This window comes from Euprymna scolopes, chromosome 21 (assembly GCF_053919585.1).
Source record: "Euprymna scolopes isolate OS-2025 chromosome 21, ASM5391958v1, whole genome shotgun sequence".
Taxonomy (NCBI): Eukaryota; Metazoa; Mollusca; class Cephalopoda; order Sepiida; family Sepiolidae; genus Euprymna; species Euprymna scolopes.
This window is the reverse complement of record NC_136502.1, coordinates 52331040-52353186: the sequence shown is the minus strand read 5'-3', so window position 1 is coordinate 52353186 and position 22147 is coordinate 52331040. Positions and strand designations below refer to the sequence as shown.

Below are 22147 nucleotides of genomic sequence, written 5' to 3'. Positions count from 1 at the left end.
TATGTTCCATTTTTGTGGAAAATAAAATAATATATTGGTATTTATTATGTATTTTAGCTGTATTATTAAACATGCAACTTTTGCAATTTTCAGGTTCCACTAGAAGAACTGTCATTTAGAGTAATTTTGAATTAATGGATGGAACAAAAAAAAAGCCTAATAACAGTTACTGGTCCTTTGGGGAAACTTTGTATCAATAATTATCAAGATTTGCCTCAAGTAGAATTCTAAAAAATTAGTGCCCCTCCCGATCATCATTATCTGACAGCAGAAGAAACAAATAATTTAAGTGAACACCAGAGGTTACTTTTTGATTATGCTGTAGGCATTTCTCGAGGAGAAGTTAACCCTAAGATATGCAGCTTAGAAAATTAGACCCTTGAATCCAGCATTAGCCATAAGGTTAATGTGTTTATGAACCAGAGGTGTCTATCCTCAAGCACTATGATAAATTAAACATTCTGGTCAAATTTATCATCCAAGTGTATGCAGTTAGCTGGTTTGAGATCAAAACCGACAATAATTTTTTTTTTTTTTAACCAACAACAGTATATTTTAATATGATTCAGAGAACAAAACAACAGTCAACTGGAATCCAAATCACTGTTTTAAACAATTTAAAATATAGTGCTTTTGCACTACTTCCGGAAAATAACATAATATCGATGATAAACTCAAATGAATTGGACGTGAGAGAAGAGCCCATTCAAACGATTTAAAAGACCTAGTTGCTAATTAGCTTTTTTTTTTTTTTTTTTTTTTTTACAATTTTTGTTTAATCAATGCAGTAAAAGTTGAGATATTTTGCTAGTTGCGATTCATAATTAAAATTATAATTCATGTATTTATTTTTCTTTCAATGTATTTTATATAAATATATCAATTTTAATTGAATATTTGATAAAAATAGTGAAATTTCAAAGTCAGTTTTGTGTAAAATGCTATGAAAATGAAGGATTTCTCAGCATTTTCTCAAATAATTTTATAAATTAAATGCTCACTTTTCTGTTCAAGATAGGAATATAATTTTTGGTATCTGTTGTTATCACATAAAATCCCAACTATCATCACCAGTGCCATGTCAATTTTCTGAAAAAAAAGTTGCAAATCAACCTGCCGTTATATACGTATATATGGAGAGAGAGAGAGAGAGAGAGAGAGAGAGAGAGGGGGGAGAGAGAGAGAGAGATTATTATTTTATTTTTATTTTTTTGTCTGATGCGTCTTCTTTATAGAAAAATATTTCCTATTCATAAAATAAATATTACATTTAATCAATTTCTGACAAAAAAAAAATCAGGAATCGATCAAATTAAAATTTTTTTTTTTTTTTTCTCCGATAGGAAACTAAGATCTCTAAATTATCTCCCTTGATCGTCGCTCTTTTTGTTTTGGCATGTAAGGCCAATTGCTGTTGAAAAAAGTGTATGATCACTACAATAAGGTAAATATTTCATTAAAAATATGTAATATCTATAATGTATTGATTAAATGTTAAAAAATTATTTTATTTTAGTAAAATCTGTTGTGTTTGAAGAAGAAACGTGAATAAGTTGTGAATATGGATTAAAAGAAATTATGACCCCCCTCCTCCGACCTTTGTTTTATCTATGCTAAGAGTAAGACTAACCGTAGAGGGTAATGTTGCAACATAGAGTTTGCGGGTGATATGAGAAAAAATAAGGCATTAAAAATGTTTCTTATCTTAAACATTATTACATGAGGAGTCATTTTTTTGTGTAAAAAGTTAATTTATTTTACCCATTGAAACTCGAGAAATGCACGGTTAAAATGTGTATACATTGAATGAATAATAATAATAAAAAAAAGCAACATGGCTGAACAGTTGCCATTTTGTTGATTAAAAAGCAGCCTTGACCTTGCGATAAAAAAAAAAACAAAACAAGATAGAGTCAAAACGGAACGAATAGACGGAAGTTGTGTTAAAGTTGCTTAAATTATTTGTCATTCTAAAATATAGAAGAAAAATAATTAAGGTGCTTTATGCGCTTATGTTGTCATCCTATTCTTTAAAAATTGTTTTTTCTACTGGAATTCAAGTTTTACGATTTTTTATTATTAAATTGTTAAGTGAAAGTACAAATAATTACAAAACACCCTTTCCATGTTAAGAATGGCTTTTGGAATAATAACATTATTATCTCAGCATAAGTGTATCAGAATTTTTGTAGGAATTTTTGACACCCCTAACACGAAACTGTGAATAAAATATTTAAAAAAAACTCGTAATTTCTCTTTTAAAAGTGGGTTGTTTATTTTCTTTATGGATTATACTTCCAAAATAAACTATTAAAGTTGTTTTAAAAGTAATAGAAATATTTTTTTTTTATTTTTTAAAAAACAGTAATGAATTTTACGAACTCAATATTTTTCAATTTTTTAAATTTAAAAATCTATCAAAATTTTTCTATTGATTCAATTTTTACGATATTTTCAGGGTCAATGTGAAATTTTATGCTCTTTCCAATAAACCCAATATAATATTTTAGACAAACGTTTTTTTTTTAAAATTCACGCCCCCCCCCATTTTCAAGTGTCTATTAAAAAGTAAATAATTTACTCACCAAAGTTTTATATATCACAAATTGAAGGGGAAAGGTCAATAAATAATACATTCAAATTTAAAACAAAAAAGTAGTGTTTTTTAGAAATTTACCTGTAAAGTCCGAAGTTTAAAACCTTTCTTTTAAAAAAAAAACACGTTGTTTTTTTTTTTTTTATGAAACCTTGGTCCTTGCTCCTTTAATTGAAAAAAAATTAGGGCTTGAATTACATTTTTCGAGTAGTTATAAGCTTGGAAAGACGGAGTGGAATTATTCACTATTTTTCACGAAATTTCTGACACACCTAGTGTATAAGTACCAAATTTAATTTTAAATAAAAACTGTTTAAAACTTTTTTTGTGCTAATGCAGAGAGTTATCCGCGCTATTTTTTAAATCGTATTTCCACATTTAATTAAAGTTTTATGATATGTTTTTTTTTTATATAATTGTAAGGTTAAAGTACAGAATAGATAAAAAAACACCCTCCCCTCCCCATATTAAGAATGGCTTTTGAAATAATAACGTTATTATTTCAGCGCGGATCACTCTCTGCATGAGTACCCTTTATTTTATATGTATTTTTTTTCATTGATTTTATTCTTAGAATATATTCTACATAAGTAAAAACAAAAGTTGTTTTAATTGCCATGAAATGCACGTGATGAAGCAACGGATTTCGCTGAATTTATTTTTGCCACTCGCTTTCTTTACATAAATCCTTAAAGAGACGAACTAAACAGATTAACTGAAGTCCTGTTAATTTGTTCCATTTGATTAAATCTTAGTTTTCGATTACAAGGTCAAGGCAAAATAGCAAATGTTCAGCCATATTGATTTTTTATTCATTGGATGTTTACACACTTTAATTGTGCATTTCTCGAATTTTAATGGATATGAGAAAAAAAAAAGGTGGAGATGAGTACTCACGTGTCTGGGGAAGCATTCAACTAATCCTATGCGGGCGGCCATGTTGCTGAGTATTTATAGATTGGGAGAAGTGGTGAGAGGAGCTTTCCCTTTGTGATAAAGGTGGCCTCAAACCACTCTGCCTCGGTGTGGCTAGCAAGTGTTACAAGTCTAGTCGCTCCTGCTGGCAGTTCGGTACTTAGTTACTTTCTACCGTCTACTTCTACCTATATACCTCTACCAACCTGCTCTTCGGAGACCTGATCCTGAGGAAAGGGTCGCAAGGGCGACTCCTTTGCAACCCAGCATGATCCTCCGCTCGACTTACCCCTCTCCCTCCTCAACGGGATTATTTTTTTTTAACAGATAAAATAAATGAACCTTTTACACACGAAATGATTCTTTATGCAATAATGTTTAAGATAGGCAACATTTTTAATGCTTTATTTTTTGCACATCACCCACAAACACTATTTAGTGACATTACCCTGTAGAGTTAAGCTTTTAAATTTTTTCTTTGGTATTTGTATTATAGTGAACCAAACGAAGGCATAGGATTAAAAAGTTGATTTTTAAGGGTACTCGCATCTGCTTTGAACGAATATCACATTTAAAATTGCTGTCGGCAAGTCATTCTTAAGATATCAAGACCTTCATTTTCCAATGTTTCACTCTTTATATTACTTAGTCGCCATTTTGAATATGGTTTTTTTTTTCACAAGTAAAAAACAATACAATCTGGCCTTGGTTTTGAAAACAAGTCAACCTGGTTTCGTTTTTGATTTTCCAAAATTTTATTTGGGGGAGGGACACCACTGAAGAGTACTGTCTGTACAAGTTTATTATTTTCTTTAGATTGAGGATGGGATGGGGGTCAATTTTATTTCTCACATTAGGGGAGGGAGCGATTCAAGTCTGCATTTTTTTTACTCATTTAAAATTCAAATTTGGGGAGGGCATATGGAAGGAGAGTGGTGGCCGCTCCACAATACAATTTTTCATCTTCATTCGATTTATAATTTCAATTTTTGGTGAGGCGGGGGGGTAATATTGGGGGATTGGGATTTAGCTGAGGGTACTCGCATAAAAATTCATCAAGAATTATTTAAATACTAACGGGGAGGGTGCCCAAGAATTAAAAAATTTCAAAAACAATTTAACAATTTCAAAAGAAATTAAAATAAAAATTAATTAAATACACTTAACTATATTTAAATCATGCAGATTTCGTATTGATTATTTCAGAGCCAATATATTACTGATTTCAAAAATTAACAAATGACTTAGATGCCATCAGCTAGAATCGACATTTAGCACTCCAGCTACATTCCCTACTGTTTGAGCTATTGACAGATAGATAAGAAAGATTAAAATGATACCACTTCAAGCTATGAATGAATTTGCATATGCACAAAAGTAATATAAATATATTGGAAAGTTGCATTTCAACTTGCTGACATATTTCTATATGCATTATTCATCCATTAAAAACAAAGATTTTATTCATTTTAAACCATCCTTGGTGTATTATTACTATTTCCTTTTAATTTCTGTGTTATGTGACCAGTAGTTTAAGAGTTTAGCAGTCAAATATTTTTACGCAGACATACGCACATATGTACATTTACTGTTTTATTTTTATAGATATCATTTTCAAATATTAAAATCTTCTGTTACATTGTAAAAATATGTAAACTGTAGAATGTATTGTTAATGTTCCTTAGCACAAATGTTTTAATCTAAAAATAAAATTAATTTCCCTCAAAAGCATTTATAAAAATCCCATTATTACAATTTTAGAGGAACGTCTTTGCTTCATTACTGCTAAGAAAACAATACAAAACTAATAAAATAAAAAGATGTAAATATTTATTAGCTTACATCTTCAATCTTTTGTTTATGTAGTATTAATAAAGATTTTTTTATTTGTTTTTGCTTTTTTTGTTTCTAAAAGTGTGATTTCAGATTTTGATTTGGCCGTTTTCCTAAAAATTAAGCTTCAAATCTTTATGGTCTAACAAAGGAGATAATTCACATCCATTTCTGAAGGGGAGATAATTCAAAATCTGTTTCCAATGTAGAATGGCACATGTTGAAATACTAAACAAGGCATTTCATTTGATGAAAACGCCTTAGAAAATTTCCCACAAGATTTTATTTTAATTTTTTACTAATTATAAAGACAACAAATTATGCATAACAAAATCTGCTGAAGAGTATTAATCCCTTCAGTTTCTTTGTACTCCATTTTATAAAGTAAACGGCTTCAAACTTCAATACAAAACTAGTGGGACCTGTGGAAATTCCACAGCAGACTCTTCCATATGTAATATATTGATGTTCACATTATGTGAATGTTCAGCGTAAATGGAGATACCATGATATTATTGTAGCTTTTTTGTTAAAATTGCACAAGTATTTAACCTAGCAGGGATGCCCAGCATAGACTGGTCGTAAAATATGCTTAAATATGATATGTTAATTTATGCAGATTCTGTATATATTATTATAGAGTTCATTTTTTATCGATATGAAGTTGTGATTTAAAAAAAAAAATATACATCTATATGATTTGGATTCATCAGTTTGAATCGAAACTGAAACCAAAACTTAAAAATAATTTTTTTGGTAAAATTATTCATTACAAAAAATGGAAGTTCATAGCAATTAAACAACAGTCACTCGACTAAGCGTGACACACAAAATAAATAACACACCCACTATCTTATTAATATATAGATTCTTTCTAGAAAAAATGCACTTTTAATTTTAATATTTTTCTTTAATCAAAAATCAAGGATCTGCTATTTTAATGAGCTTTAGTGTTTATTTTAGTAATTTTTAGAAACTTTAAAAATAATAGCCACTATGAATTTTATAGTATTATATAATGCAATATTCATATGTTTGAAAAAAATTGTTTTCTGGTTTATATTATTTTCAGAATACTTCAGATTATAATCTTTTTAATGAAAGACTGTGCTATAATCTGTGTAATGAAAAAGATTGATGTAGTTTAAAATATAAAACAAATAAAATGCTGTAATAAAAGAAACTACTCACAAGTGGCTGCATGTCTGATTCGACTGTTAGAAAAAAACCTAAGTTTGTATATAGATTTTTGTATATGTGTATATGAGGCGACTATAAGACAAACAAATTAAGTTTTTGGCCTGTTGTTCTGTTAACTGGATTTTTGTTTGTTTGAAATGAAATTGTTCTTGATCAAGCACACAAAATTCATATATTCTCATTTTTAAGTTGTTTTTTTTTTGTGATAGACTGCCAAATTCTCGACCTCTGGGGCTGAGTTAAAATGTCTTTTGCTCTGTCTGGGGACTGAGTCTCTCAGCTCTCTTGTCTAACCTATTTTCGGTAATTTTTTTGTATTTTAACCCCATTTAGGCGACTAGCCCTTCTTGAGCACTTCTTTTACATTGATTTCTTTTAGGTGTTCAACCTCTAGGCTTGACTTAAGCTGCTGGTAGGTTTCAGAGGAACTCAAGTATCAGTATTTCAGTGATAGTCCCTCTGACTTCAAATTGGCAGGTCTTGAGCTGGAGGTTGGACAAGCTATGTATGGAGGACCAATCCAGGTTTTGGTGTAAACTTAGGGTCTAATTCAGCCTCTGGTTCCCAGATGAAGCTTCAGTTGGAGCTGGAGGTTGAAGCAGACTATGAAAACATGCACAAAGGTAGAGAGGGTCCGATCCAGTCAAAGTCTTGGTGGAGGTGCAAAACATGACTCCAGACAGCTTTGGTTGCCAGAAGTGGCCTCAGTCCACTTGGTAAGCTGGAGTAGACCAAAAGAAGAAGCACTAGGGTGTTACCCTAAGCAGCACCTCCAGTAATTTTAATGCAGCTGTCCCAACAGTATAGATAGTTCACTTCTTATGTAATGTAGATAAAAAACAGTTAGCTCAACTAGTCCAACTTTTTCAGGTATAGTCTTAGAAAACATAGGCCAATATAGATTCTTGGATTCTCTATTGCAAGATCCTGTAAACTTTAGTGTATTGAACCTATTTTTCCAAGGGATTTTCTCATAGTGAAAATACTACTTAAGAGCAGAGAAGAGCAGCTAGGTTATCCGATTTGGAGAACACATCTGAAGAAGAACCTAGCCAACCAGCAGGACTGGCCACCAGAAAATCCAGGCATAGAACAAAGAAGGAGTTTGCTTACCTGACTCCCCCAGTCAGTGGTACCACAAGTGCTGGAAGACCACCATTCTCTCTGGCACATTAGCCAGCTTTAACACCCAAATACATCAAGTCCGGAAACTTGGCCAAATAAATCCTGATAGCATAGAAATCAGTGCCAATAATTCACACTCTGTGCTAGTTTCACTCAAAACTCCAGTAAAAAAAAGAGCTGCATGGGGCCCCAGTCACAGTTGTCAATAGAGGCATACTGTGAACTGTCTTACATTCCACTGATTAGAGCATTATGACCACAAGTTACTTGTGGCCAGATTAGATTTAGATTTAGATCTTAGTCTAGCTGGGTAGTAGAAGTTAAATATCTCTTACTGGAGATATGTGACTTCTGGGAAAAGCTAGTCAAAAATATTCAAAGGGCCTTAGTGGGGCAGTAATAGAAGTGGTAGGTTAATGCTTAAGATGCTTTTCTGTCTAATATAGCCAGTGGCTTGCCCTAAATAATGCTAAAGCAGAAAACTGTTTAGAAGCTAAGTTGACATGAGTAATGGTGACAATAGAACTTGCTAAGAGAAATCTGAAATGTTTGGCTAGGGAGAAGTGTGAGAGTCAGCTAGTTAGGATTAGATTAAGCAGTGTCTTATGATACCATGAATTTTGATGCTTCAAATCATTTGGTTGACATTCAGATAACTACATTCACAAGGTTTAAAGCCTGGAAACACAAATTCGGGTCAGCTCGAGAGATCTGTGAGAAGTTTTAAAAGCATTTAAAAGAGCATTTTTCTCAATTGCCCAGACTCTGTATCCAAGACTTTGAGTACTATTTGGCTGATTCACCCCACCTGAAAGCAGCTCGAGTGGGTAGTTTTGATAGTTGAATTATGGGGTGTGAGATAGTTGCTGCACTGAATCAGGTTGACTACAGCAATTTTCTAAAACTTGATGGTTTGCTCTTTCAATTCTGCTTGAGTTTGTCATACATAATCAGCCCAATTCTGTGATATTTTTAACCACTTGATATGGGTTCTATCCTGTGTAAGGTTATCGAAGGAGTGGTCTCATTACTAAAGAAAAAAGAATGACTTTAGGCCTATAACTCTGTTAAATACAGATAAAAAGATTTTGACAAGAGTTCTTGCGAATTGTTTGCAGATCAATATCACAGAAGTGATCGAACTGAAGCAGAACTATGCTGTTAAATGGAGATCAATTTAGAACAGTTTGCATTTGATTCATATGATCATAGAGGGTTTAGAAGATGACACCGAAGCAGCACTAATCAAGTTTTATGATGGCGTTGACCATTGATTCCTGAGTTTTAGAGGTTATTGGTTTTAATCCAAACTTCCATAGATGGATTTTCATTCTTTATTACCTGTTGGTAGCAGTAGTACAAATAAACAGGATGTTAGTGAAACCTTTCATCATCTCTTGGTACATTAGGTTGTACATTGATTCTATGCTTTATGACCTTGTGTTGGAGCCCTTTTGCAAATTGAGGACAAAGGTAACTGGACTTGCTGTGCACAGAATTACTTTGCCTGCTGGTGTGCAAGCCAGGGTTTCTGTATCGAGGATTTAACATCTGTGTGTATCTGGAGCTGTAGAGACATTTGCACAGTTGTCAAGGCACTTAATCAGTATGGAGAAGTGACAGACCATTGTTACCCTTAGCAAATCAAACAGCCTAAGGTTGGCTGCTTGGAGGGATATGGCTGTGCTTCCAGGCCATTTTAATTGGACAGATAACCCAGTTTAGGTCCTTGCTATTTGATTCAGACCGGGTCTCTCAGTTGGAAAAGAACTGGTCAGAAGTGCAGTCAGTTTGAAGCATTTGTGGAGATTTGGCTCCAAAGGGGACTTTTTCTATAAAGGTAGAAGGTGTGAACCACTTATGTCTTTCTCTTTATCCTTTACTGATTAGCTGTACTACCTGTCCCTGTAAACCACTTGGTGGCCTTAATGTGTCCTCTCTTCTCTCTTGTATGGAATGAAAGAAAGTTCCAGTTCATACAGAGATCAGTACTTAACATTTGGTCGATAGGGGCTTGGAAATACCTGATTTGGAAAGTCACAGACATGCCGAAAGATTGGCTTTCCTCAGTAGAACTTTTATAGGGGAGTCTGCGTGGAGCCCTGCAATTGAGAGAATTTTCCCAGCCTCATCCTTGACCACTTGGTTGAATGCCATCAAAGGCAAAGAGATCAATTGCAGTTCTTCAACAAATGTTGAGCAGTTCTCTGAGAGCTGCTAGAGTCTAGTGACCTTGCCCTGTCTAGGAAGGAACTATATCGGGTATTAGTAAAGAGGACTGCTTTTGATGCACTGAAGGAGTAGCTGGGACTGTTGGAGGAGGAGACCTGTTCTCAGTGGAATTGGGCCAGGTCAGGGATATCTCAACAATTCTGAGTTTTATCTGACCTAGCGATTGGTTCATAATGCAAGATGTCTTAATGGCATGCACTTCAGAATTGGTCTTAACAACAACCTTTTTTGTCCATGTTGCAAGGAGAAACAGTTGATCACATATTTTTCGTTGCTCCAAGCTGCGTGAATTCTGAGTGTATGTTAGTGAGATAACATGCTTGTATTTAGAGTCTGTAGTCTACAACATGGTTCTGTTCTAAGGGAGGAATGAATGACATTTCTAGCGATCTTGACTAGCTGTGTGGTCTTCATGCATAAAAATAGGTAGGAAGGATGTGCCGCTTTCTCATCTCCATCTGATTTTGTATTTTAAACATCAACTTATAATCAAAATCAGATCTGATAGAAGGAGGTCGCCTTTAACGTTAAATGAAGGTGGATACACACTGCTGGTCATGAGGGATCAGTCTCTTAGCTAGTAATAATTTATTTTAGGTGTTGGTATATCTCCAGAATGCCCCTTTCCTAAATATTATTTTATCCTCAACCTGCCCTATTGGTTCTTATTCTGGAGCTCATCACACATCCTCAAAAAGGCTCCATCCCAATTTCTTTCGACCTTAAAGCATTGCTAACTTCCAGTTAGGAAATGACTCACTTGCTTTTGGTGGTAGCCGGAAACAGTGAGCATTTCATATATTAGATAGGCTTGGAGGGTTCCTACGAACATAAACATAATTAGCATTTTATTTGGTTCATTTATATTTTATTATTGTTATTTTTGGGGAGGGGGTGTATTTTTTAATGGTTTAGTATTTTCCTTTCCATGCCTTATCATGAATTGTCAATATTTTTTTTTTACATGGAGTTCACCACTTATAAAGGCCCAAGGGCCACTCAGGGATAAGGGTTATTGTGTGTACAGTAATCATTAGGATTGTGTAGTAATAGTATTCGAGAATTGATAAAGTGTCATTACTTAAGGGGGCGGTTCATCAGGAATTTGTTTGTGTTTGACTTGATGACATCCAGGTTGAAGTCGGGAGGGAAACAGGCAAGCAGAACAGAGTTCCACAGGCGTGCAGTTCTAAGAAAGAAGCTTTGTTCATGGAATCTACGCTTTGATTTAGGCACAGATAAGGAGTGGAGGAAATTATTATTATAATGGTTTCAGCTAGTCGGGTGTTTTTTGAAAAAGATTAGTGAGGGGGGACCAGAGAATGGAGCTCAGACGAGCACTTGCCATGGAAATAATGATAGAACAAAGATAGGCTCGCTATGTCTCTTCTGTGGGAAAGAGGTTGTAAAGAAAAATCATTCAAACCATCTGGGGATGATTTTTAAGTAGGTTAGCTTGTGGAGTTAATATGGTATTTTGGTGTCTGGAACTAGTAAACAGAATAGACTAAGTGGACGATCTCCGACTCACTTCCTACACTCATTCCTACTTTTGGCTTTGTGCCACATTTTCAAAATCTTTGTAAAACTGTTTGGAAGTAAATATTGGATCAAGTGTTTGACAGCAAAGAGAGAAAGAGACAGTTGGTGTTCTAAATTGAGCTAAGAAGAGTTAGTACAGAGGAGTTAGTACGGAGGAGTTCTGACAATTTTTCTTGCATGACAAATAAATTCTCCAAAAAAAGAGGTTTATTCCTTTAAGTAATATATTGCATTTTTACCTCCGTTTATTTTTATAGGAACAAAATATATTGGATCCCTGCAAGATCTTAATAAGTAAGTCACAAAAATATCATTTTTGTTTCTATTTTTATTTGACCAAGAACCATATAAAGTGAAATTATCATTCTGTTAGTGTTTTTTACGAGATACTTAAAAGAGAATAGCAGAAAAGAAAAACACAATTTAAGGCAATTCTTGGTAGATAAATTTTCAAAAACTTTTAAAACAATAGTCACTATAAATTCTATAGTGTTTTATAAGACAATATCAAACATAAGATTTTTAAATAATTTTCTTTTCTAATTCGCATTAGGTAAATTAAAGCATATATTATAGTATACTATGTTTAATTAAAAAGATCAAATAAATTTTGTAGACTGCTTCTGTAATTTCCAGGAGAAACTTCATTCCCTTCTTGTGGAGACCATCATGTACTGCTTCAGCAATTTCTAAAACTAACTTGATTTGGTGCTTGTAGAGATGAAGTGTCTTTTTTTACTTGTTTTATTATATAATTGATTATTTTAGTGTCCTAAATTGTCTCTTGTCAAATTATGCTTATTTTTTTGCTTAGTCAATGCTAATTATTCCCCTCTCCTTCTAGATAATTGATTCTGTTGCAATAAGTATCAATATATTGGATTCATGCAAAATTTTAATAATCTATAACAAATAATTGGCAAAATATCACATCATTTTTTTTGGTGCTTGGTTAGAATTATCCTTAAATAAAAAAAAAAAAACATGTATGTATTCATCATGGAACAATAATGTTATCTATATATATATATATATATATATATATATATATATATATATATATATATATATATATATATAAAAGGCAAAACTGACGCGTGAGTTTTTGTATGTCCAAGAAAGGCTTTTATTGCTGGGGTTCTCGGACGTGGGGGGGTACTATCGCTTAGAACTTCTTATATACCGTGTAGATCATAATATGTATGAATTGCGAATGCGCGTCTAGATTTATTAACGTCAACTTTTACAAAATTATTGCTATTTCGGCTTCTCACGTGTTGGTTGGGCTTTTTCATATAAAAGCAAAACTGATGTGAAACTAAGGAGCAATCCTCGGCCTACGGGCCGGGAGCGTCCAGAAAGAAATGGACGTTTGGTTTATGTCGGTGAAAACGGTCATATCAGACAATTGCTTTCATTTGGACACTCCCCTAATAAAGGAGAGCTGGTTTCCCCCAACACGTTGGGGAAACAAAATCAGACAAAGTTGGGCAAAAAACAACCCCAAAAGAACTGTCCCACAGTTAAAATTAAGTGCGGAATTTAATTTCCTTTGACCTAATTAAATTCGCCGCGCACCTGCCATTTGTGTGTTTACAAATGTTAAAATGAAATTGCTTTTAGTTACTTTCCTTTCGTGGGCGAGCATTAAGTTATCAAGTTTTTCGCCTCAACATTTATCCTACCTACTTACCAAACCTTTTGATTATTTTTTTATTTTTATTTTTTTCTGATTGTTTTCAAAGAAGTTTAACATAGGGTTAGGATCTAACCCCCCTCCCCAACACACACACCTACAAACACCCGAGCAATGCCGGGTACCCCCGCTAGTCTATAATATAAATCACACCTGTCTGTTTAAAATGTATGTATGTTTGTTTGCCTGCCTAAAACTTCCGACAGAGGCGATGGATTTTCAAGAGATGGTACCGTTTTAAAGCTCGACCCTTTGGATGACAAATATCGAAAAATTGGCTAAAAACATTCATTCCTTCACCCTCAACTGGGCCCTTTTCTACAGGGAAGGGTCGCTGGTTTCGATGATATTTTCAAAAGTCATTGTCACTTATGGTTTGGCAATGGGTGCAACAGAAAGATGTCACATTTTTTCATGTTCTTTTCCTCCTTTGTGGTACAGGTTTGAGCCTGCCTGCCACTACCACTTTTTCTGTTTATTTATTTATTTATTTATTTATTTATTTTTTTGCTCAACAAACATCTCCAAACATTCTGACAATGTTGGGCACTCAGGTTAGTATTTGATAAATTAAATGAATTCTATTTTTAATTAACAAATTCAAATTTTACTATTTTTAACAATAATGAGGTACTAGCATAGTCTGTAAATTTTGTAGTCGAATTGAGTTATCCACCTTTGAATTTTAACACATTTTGAAAACATGGTGTTTCCCTGTTCCTGCATTGCTTACTCATAAAACTTGATTTTGTTAATTAAAAAAATACTATTTGATCAATTTACATGATTTTTGGAAGATTACATCTTCATTCCATTACAAGTATGTATACCATAAAGATTTATCTATATTTTCTGTATTTTTTATTAAGTGTAATTCTAAATAAGCACCTTTTTATGTAGAGAGAAACACTCATTCTGTTATTGCTTTTGACTAATAAAATGGCATGAATGAGATACTTTAGAACACAACAAAAAAAATAAAACAGAATTCAAGTCAATTCTGGTGTAAATGAATTTCATTAAAAATAAACAACATATGAGTAGTTTAAGATCTGATGTTTGCAAAAAACATGATCTGCTGATGTCATGGTTAAATAGATAACTATTTATAATGATAGTTATTTTCTGTTTCAGTTCTCAATGGATTTATAAAACTAGGTACATGCAAAATGAATGCCGATGCTCCAAATGTATAAACATTTTGATCCTTCCCGTTACTTAAAAAATTACCAAAAATCAGGAAATTAACCAATTTTAATGAAATTTTCAGTATTTATCAAATAATGATGAAGAAATATAATGAACCGATGATTTTTATTTAAATCTTTGTGGAAATGTATTATTTTGTTTAAACAAAAAGCATCTTTACTAAAGTTATGGTTTTCAGTATTAAAAAAAAATGAACTTATTTTTTCTGTTTTAATAAAAACAAATCCTCGTATATTGTAACAGTAAAAAAAAATCGATTTTTTTCTGGAATTTTATTAAAAAAATCCCTAAAGTACATATGTGTGAATTTGATATAGCTCAAAGAAAAATTAATTTCTTGAACTAATGATGTTATTTAAGTAAGCATTGTTTATTTAATATTTTTATACAAAAAAATTATGATTACAAAAATATTTCTACTTTTTTTTAGATTACATGTTACAATTATACAAATTATTTTTATATGTAAGACTCTAATATTTTCCTTGCTTGAATGAACATGAAATTTTTGGCATAACATAATTTTTATATGATCTTGAAAAATCAAAAAAAATTAAATTAAAAAGCAAAAACATAGAAAAATAAATTAAATTAAAAAATAGTAAAAATTATGCAAATGTTCATAATAGGAATATATGGATGCATAACTGGGGGGGGGGGAAAAAAGAAACCAGGTCTCATTACCTCCTTTTAATTACCTGACGTTATTTTCAGACAGTCTTTAACTTTCTGCCATTTTGAGCTCCCATGGAATCCATGCGGACGATTTTTCATTTGTTGTGATTGTGCAAAGCCAGAATCTTTTGCTTCTGGGGACTAATTAAGCTAATTTTTGTACAAACAGGGTGCTTTTTAGTTAATTCACTATCTTAGGATGTTACTTTATTAATTATCTTTGAAATAGACCCAGAAAACTAATATTTATTATTCAAAAGATTTTTACAATGAATTTATTTAATTTCAAAATTAAACTGAATTTGTCAGCTTCCGAATATCGCGTTGTAAACATTTTTTCATTAACTTTTTTTTTCACATGTACAAATTTTTTTTTTTCCCTTTGGAAATTAACTTTAGTCTTTAATCTTTCAAATACAATCAAAAAGTAGTCGAAAACCATCAAATAAAGATAAACCGGTTTTTAAAACTATGACCCTTTATTTTTTTCTGATATTTTTGCCTGTACCTGTATAAAACTGGTTCAAAAGTGACTGCTTTTTTCTACAAAAGATAAAGTTATTTTACATTTAGACACATCCAATTAAAAGGGATTATTTTTGCCAGGGAAAATATTGTATTGAAGTTTTATATTTTAAAGGTGTATTTTATTATTAATTTAGAATGCACCTGTTTTAAAATAATTCTCATAATAGTTGTCTTATAGCCTAACCATGGGCATTATTTTTTATTCTGCAACGTCATGGTTACATGATCTTATTGGAGTTAGTATGCCTGATCAGCATACATCTTTTTCAAAGTTAATATTTTTTGGCACATGCACATTTAACTCACCAGAAGTATTTTTTGATTTCATTTTTCAGAAGAGTGATACTATCAAAAATGCTTTTTTTCCTAAATATTCAAAAATAATTGTTCCATTCTTAAAACTTCATTTAATTCAAGAAATTTATCCCTTTTTTTAAAATTAAGTTACATTCCATTTCATAATATTCTAAATTGGCTAATCTTGACTAATTCTGTTAAAGAAAAATGATTTGTTTCCAAAATTGTGCTAAGAAGCAGAAGTTGATCTCAGAATGAAAACATGTAACCCTAGTTGAAAAATGAAACAAATAGGGTTTTTTTTATTATTAATTGCAACACTTAGTTTGAATTATTTTATTCTGTGGATTTTCATTCCCAACCCCCTAGATTTCACGTTCCATCACATGACCATCTCTATCTATAACCAGATGAAGAATTAAATTGCAGTGTGCCTGGTCAAGTATAGACATCACACATCACAGAATTGGTTACCAACCAACACTTGAAAACCCATTAAAAATTTCCAAATTGTCAGTCAGATTCTGGCAAAATAACATTGTCATTTTTTCATTCAGCATGTAGAAAAAAGTGCTCCTTTAGTCTTTAACAGACTATGGATTGATATCCATGGTTCGTTAAAGACTGAAGGATCTCTTCTTTTCTACATATAGGACGGGATGCCTGCACATGAAACTTTTGTGGCAGGAGCTGTGCGATCTCCAACCACACTTCTCCTGAGTCAACATTGTTAAATACCAGTGCCAAGTGACGTGTATGTACAAGGTGACTGGAAACAATGCAAGGATAAGCAGAGAGAACATACAGTCCCTAACATTCCCAAATGGTCACCCATCTTGTACTAACCAGGCTCAATGTTGCTTAACTTTGGTGATCTGATGAGAACCGGTGTGTCAACGCGATTATGCTGTATATGAAAAAAAGTATATGTAATGCTTTGATAAATATTTGGTTTACAAGTCGTTATTAGGTCAGTATTTTTGTAGGTTTACGGATTAGTTTTGTATGTTGGTAGGCTTAGTTATTTTGAATAAAATAAATGAGTGCTGTAAAAAAAAAGTAAAAATATTTTTAAAAAGTGCTTAAAAATAAACATTTCCGATTTCTGGTTCGATGTTTTGATGTCTAACATCAACTTCATTATGAACTATTTTATTGGACCAAATCACACCTGCAGTAGACAATTAGGGAAGGTTACTCTAAGTTGAATGTTATATTTGTGCATTATTAAAAAAAAAAATTATTTAAAAGTTGTAATTTCCTAAAGGTGTATTTAAAAATGCACCTGTTTTAAAATAATTAAATTGATATACAAGAAACCATATAAAAGTTTTGTACACATTTTTATTTTTAAAAATACCCTTTACAAAAGTTAGTAAAACTTAATTATTTTTTTTTGCAGAAAATATCAAATGAAATGTTTTGAATTTCTCTTAGTATTATAAAAATGTATTACTTTCTGAGCTATTTATTGATTTCTTTCTTTTTTAGACACTTTTTTATAAAATGTTTTTGTATCATTAAAATATTAAAAAAACTAAGAAACGTAATGAATGTGGATTTCATGTAAGATTGACAAAGTATTTTTTTGATAAATAAAACAGGAAGCCTGGTTTAGTAAGTGAAATATTTTTATATAAATACAAAATTTTTATCTGACACTGTTCACTCTAGACTTCAAGTCGCTTGTTACTCTGATTCACCAAAATATTTTTGTTCAAAGTATTATGAACCGCATTAATTGGAGAAATGTGTATCAGACTTTTTTTAGTTATTTCTCTTTCTATTTTTAAATTTTTAACATTTATTGAATTGTTTCTCTTTAAACTTTAAATGCTTGCTTTTTTTTTCTTTTTATGTCTTATACAGCAAGCCTTCTGGACTCTAACTACACACTCCTGTGTTTTAACATTTTATCATACCCCACCTATTATACATAACTGTATATATATATATATATATATATACATATATATATATATATATATATATATATATATATATATTAGTATAAATTTATATCTGCACGCATTGACTTTATATATGCATACATGTTTCAGATCCAATTTCTAACAAAATCCCAAAAAATTGAGAATGTAACTCTAAGTGGTTCAGTTTAAACTAAGTAATATAATATCTGTTTGATACACAGTAAATTGTTAATAAAAATATTAATTAATAGGGAGTGTATTTAATGCACCAAAGTACAAATAAAACCATGACCAACCATCAATTTTGCATAAAGAATTCATTCTAAATTAATAGACTATAATCTTTGCCCGTTTTTAATGGGCCATTAATCTACTAAAAGTAGATTAATCGTTTGGACTAATAATATTTACAAAAAGCTTTTTTAAAAAATAGGATAAATTTCTGCATAAAATGAAGTCTATTTTTCGAAATTTAAAAAAACATATCAACATTTGGAAACCGTATATCATTATGTTTCTTTTCTTTTCTTTTACAGATTTTCAAGTTGGAAAAGTACAATTTTTTAAACATATGTTTGATGATTTTTTATAAAAACTGGAAAATGTACAAGTTAAATATTTACGGAAAAATTGTAAAAATGAATAATAATTTCATGTTGAAATATATTTGAAGACATTAAAATACTGGTTTATTTATTCCCAAATAAAAATCTTGCTTAGCATCATTTTACTACACCCTTGCAGCATATAGTTATATATATTCGTTTGATCATAGAGTAATACTTAGTGTGAGAAATATATAAATTAACACTAAAAAGAAATATTGTTGGATTGATACACAAAATCTTTTGATATAAGTAATTTTTTTCACAATATAATTCACATTCTGCTAATATAATTCACATTCTGCTAATATAATTCACATTCACAATATAATTCACATTCACAATATAATTCACATTCCACAATATAATTCATATAATAATTATTTTGTACAATATAATTCACATTATTTTTTTCACAATATAATTCACATTCTGCTAAAAATGTCAAAGATAAAGCATGATACAGAGATTGATGAGATATATGAAAATACAGTTTTACAGAAAAATAATTTAAATCAACATATAAAAGCTGATACAAGAAAGAAACCATATTCTTGTGAAATATGCAATAAATCATTTCCATGTGATCGGGATTTAACACAACATATCCGAGTTCATACTGGAGAGAAGCCATATTCTTGTGATGTTTGTGGAAGGTCTTTTTCGCAGCGTGGCACTCTAGCAAGTCATATGAATGTGCATACTGGAGCCGGGCCACATGTTTGTCAAATATGCAGTAAAGCCTTTTCAGCAAAAGGACTTTTAAGGCATCATATCCGAACACATACTGGAGAAAGACCTTATTCTTGTGAGGTTTGTCAGGCTTCCTTTACACGTGATTCATCATTGGTAAGACATATGAAAACTCACACTGGAGAGAGACCATATTCTTGTGAAATATGTGGCCATTCCTTTATACAGAAAACACAGTTGATAACACATTTGAGAATACACAGTGAAAAGTCATTAACTTGTGAAATATGCAGTCACTCATTCTCACAGAGAGCTCATTTCCTAAAGCACATTCAAGAACATACTGGAGAGAACCCATATTGTTGTAAAATATGTGGGCATTCCTTTACGGAGAAGTCCGCCACGAAAAGACATATGAAGACCCATACTGGAGAGAAACCATATATCTGTGAGATATGTGGGAAATCGTTTGCATTTAAGGCTTACTTAACAACACATGTGAAGATACACAGTGGAGAAAAACCACATTCTTGCGAGGTTTGTGGAAATTCCTTTACACGAAAGTCATACTTAACGGCACATATGCGAACACATTTTGGAAAGAAAACGTATTCTTGTGAAATATGTGGAAATTCATTTACACGAAAGTCATACTTTACAATTCATATGAAAGTACACATTGGAGAAAAACCATATTGCTGTGAAATATGTGGGACGTCTTTTATGGAGAAGTCAACCATGACAAGACACATGAGAATACATACCTATTTTAATGAGGGAGAATGTAGCAACCCTAATTGAAGTAAGCATCCCTAATGATGCTGCCTTAACAGAGCAGAGAGAGAGAAAATAACAAAATACCAAGGACTTATGTACGACATAAAAAGAAACTGGAATCTTAAGAAGGTAACAATCATACCAGTCATTAGAGGAGCAACCAGGCTAATGAAAAAGAATTTCAAAAACTATCTGGCACCTATACCTGCAAAAGAAATACAAACAATAGCACTTAAAGGGACGGTTAGAATCTTAAAAAGTTGTCTCGGTTGGAGTAACTAAACTAATGGGAGAATGTTTGGCATCTGGTAGAATGCTCCATACCCAGAAAAACACAATAAGAAAATCGAAACAAAGAGAGAAACCATATTCTTGTGAAATATGTGTGAATTTCTTTGCAATGAAGTATAACTTAACAGCACATGAGGACACAATAGATAAAAGCGTTTCATTGTGAAATTTGTTGTAAATTTAAGAAGGTATCAATCATACCAGTTATTATAGGACCAACGAGGCTAATAAAAAAGAATTTAGAAAACTATCTGGCGAATACACCTGATGAACCAAGTGCAAAAGAAATACAAACAATAGTTAAGTATAACTTAACAGCACATAAGAACACACAATAGATAAAAGCGTTTCATTGTGAAATTTGTTGTAAATCGTTTTTGCATAAAGAAATTAAAACTGTCATATATGAACTCATCCTGGTGAGGTTTATGGGATTTCTTTTAAAATAAAGTGATACTTGACAATACATATGAGAATATACACTGCACAAACTTACAAACAAAAGACGATCAGTCATTAACCATTTATAACCAACTAGCCATACTTGCCATAAGATAGTTTTGAAATTGTCAACTGGCCACAAAAAGACTGGACACTAAAATACGGAAGATGCTGACACTGTAATGAATAATATACCAAAACTAGTGCTGCCTAGGCTGCGCAGAGAAGCAGGAGGTATCAGTCTCTCAGAAATTGAACATCAGCATTGTGACAATCATGAGCATCTTGAAACAAGAGTCAGTAGAACTACGTCCATCACGAAACTGTCCAAGTGAAGTGTATGTACTAGGTGATTGGAACAAATGCCAGGATAAGCAGAGAGAACATACAGTCCCTAACATTCCCAAATGATCACCCATCTTGTACTAACCAGGGTCAATGTGTCTTAATTTTGGTGATATGACGAGAACCGGTGTGTCAACGCGATTATGCTGTATATGAAAAAAAAGTATATGTAATGCTTTGATAAATATTTGGTTTACAAGTCGTTATTAGGTCAGTATTTTTGTAGGTTTACGGATTAGTTTTGTATGTTGGTAGGCTTAGTTATTTTGAATAAAATAAATGAGTGCTGTAAAAAAAAATTAAAAATATTTTTAAAAAGTGCTTAAAAATAAACATTTCCGATTTCTGGTTCGATGTTTTGATGTCTAACATCAACTTCATTATGAACTATTTTATTGGACCAAATCACACCTGCAGTAGACAATTAGGGAAGGTTACTCTAAATTGAATGTTATATTAGTGCATTATAAAAAAAAATTTATCATTTAAAAGTTGTAATTTCCTAAAGGTTTATATAAATTTAAAAATGCACCTGTTTTAAAATAATTAAATTAATATAAAAGAAACAATACAAAAGTTTTATACACATTTTTATTTTTAAAAATGCCCTTTACAAAAGTTAGTAAAACTTGATTACTTTTTTGCATAAAATATTAAATTAAATGTTTTGAATTTCTCTTAGTATTATAAAAATGTATTACTTTCTGAACTATTTATTGATTTCTTTCTTATTTAGAAACTTTTTATAAAATGTTTTTGTATTATTAAATAATTAAGAAACGTAATGAATGTGGATTTCATGTAAGATTGACAAAGTATTTTTCTGATAAATAAAACAGGAAGCCAAGTTTAGTAAGTGAATCGTTTCTCTTTAAACTTTATATGTTTGTTTTTTCTTTTTATGTCTCATACATGACTTAAGAATCAAAGAGTTTTGCTCTTAACCAATAGATTGATCTCTTGAAATCATCCCAGGACAATTACTTTTATTTGTTGTTTTAATAAAAGTCTTTATTTTCTTACGTAGCAAGCCTTCTAGACTCTAACTACATACTCCTGTGTTTTAACATTTTATCATACCCCACCTATTATACATAACATATATATATATTAGTATAAATTTATATCTGCAAGCATTGACTTTATATATGCATACATGTTTCAGATCCAATTTCTAACAAAATCCAGAAAATATGAGAATGTAACTCTAAGTGGT

General features: G+C 31.5%; 1 protein-coding gene across 2 annotated transcripts; it reads left to right on the top strand.

Moving 5' to 3' along the window:
- The first annotated feature begins 1368 nt into the window (after positions 1-1368).
- LOC145242317 (uncharacterized) lies at positions 1369-21783 on the top strand. 2 transcript variants are annotated; one of them, XM_080105324.1, is made up of 3 exons: positions 1369-1444; positions 11701-11737; positions 18316-21783. In XM_080105324.1, exon 3 carries the CDS (start codon positions 18826-18828, stop codon positions 19876-19878), a length of 1053 nt encoding a protein of 350 aa, XP_079961450.1. In that variant the 5' UTR covers positions 1369-1444; positions 11701-11737; positions 18316-18825; the 3' UTR covers positions 19879-21783. The 2 variants fall into 2 exon arrangements, with proteins under 2 accessions (XP_079961450.1, XP_079961451.1); XM_080105325.1 differs by lacking the exon at positions 11701-11737.
- The last annotated feature ends 364 nt before the right edge of the window (positions 21784-22147 follow it).

What these genes read in the sequence shown, in the direction of transcription:
- LOC145242317 (XM_080105325.1), top strand. Translation starts at nt 18,826, where the DNA reads ATGTCAAAGATAAAGCATGATACAGAGATTGATGAGATATATGAAAAT.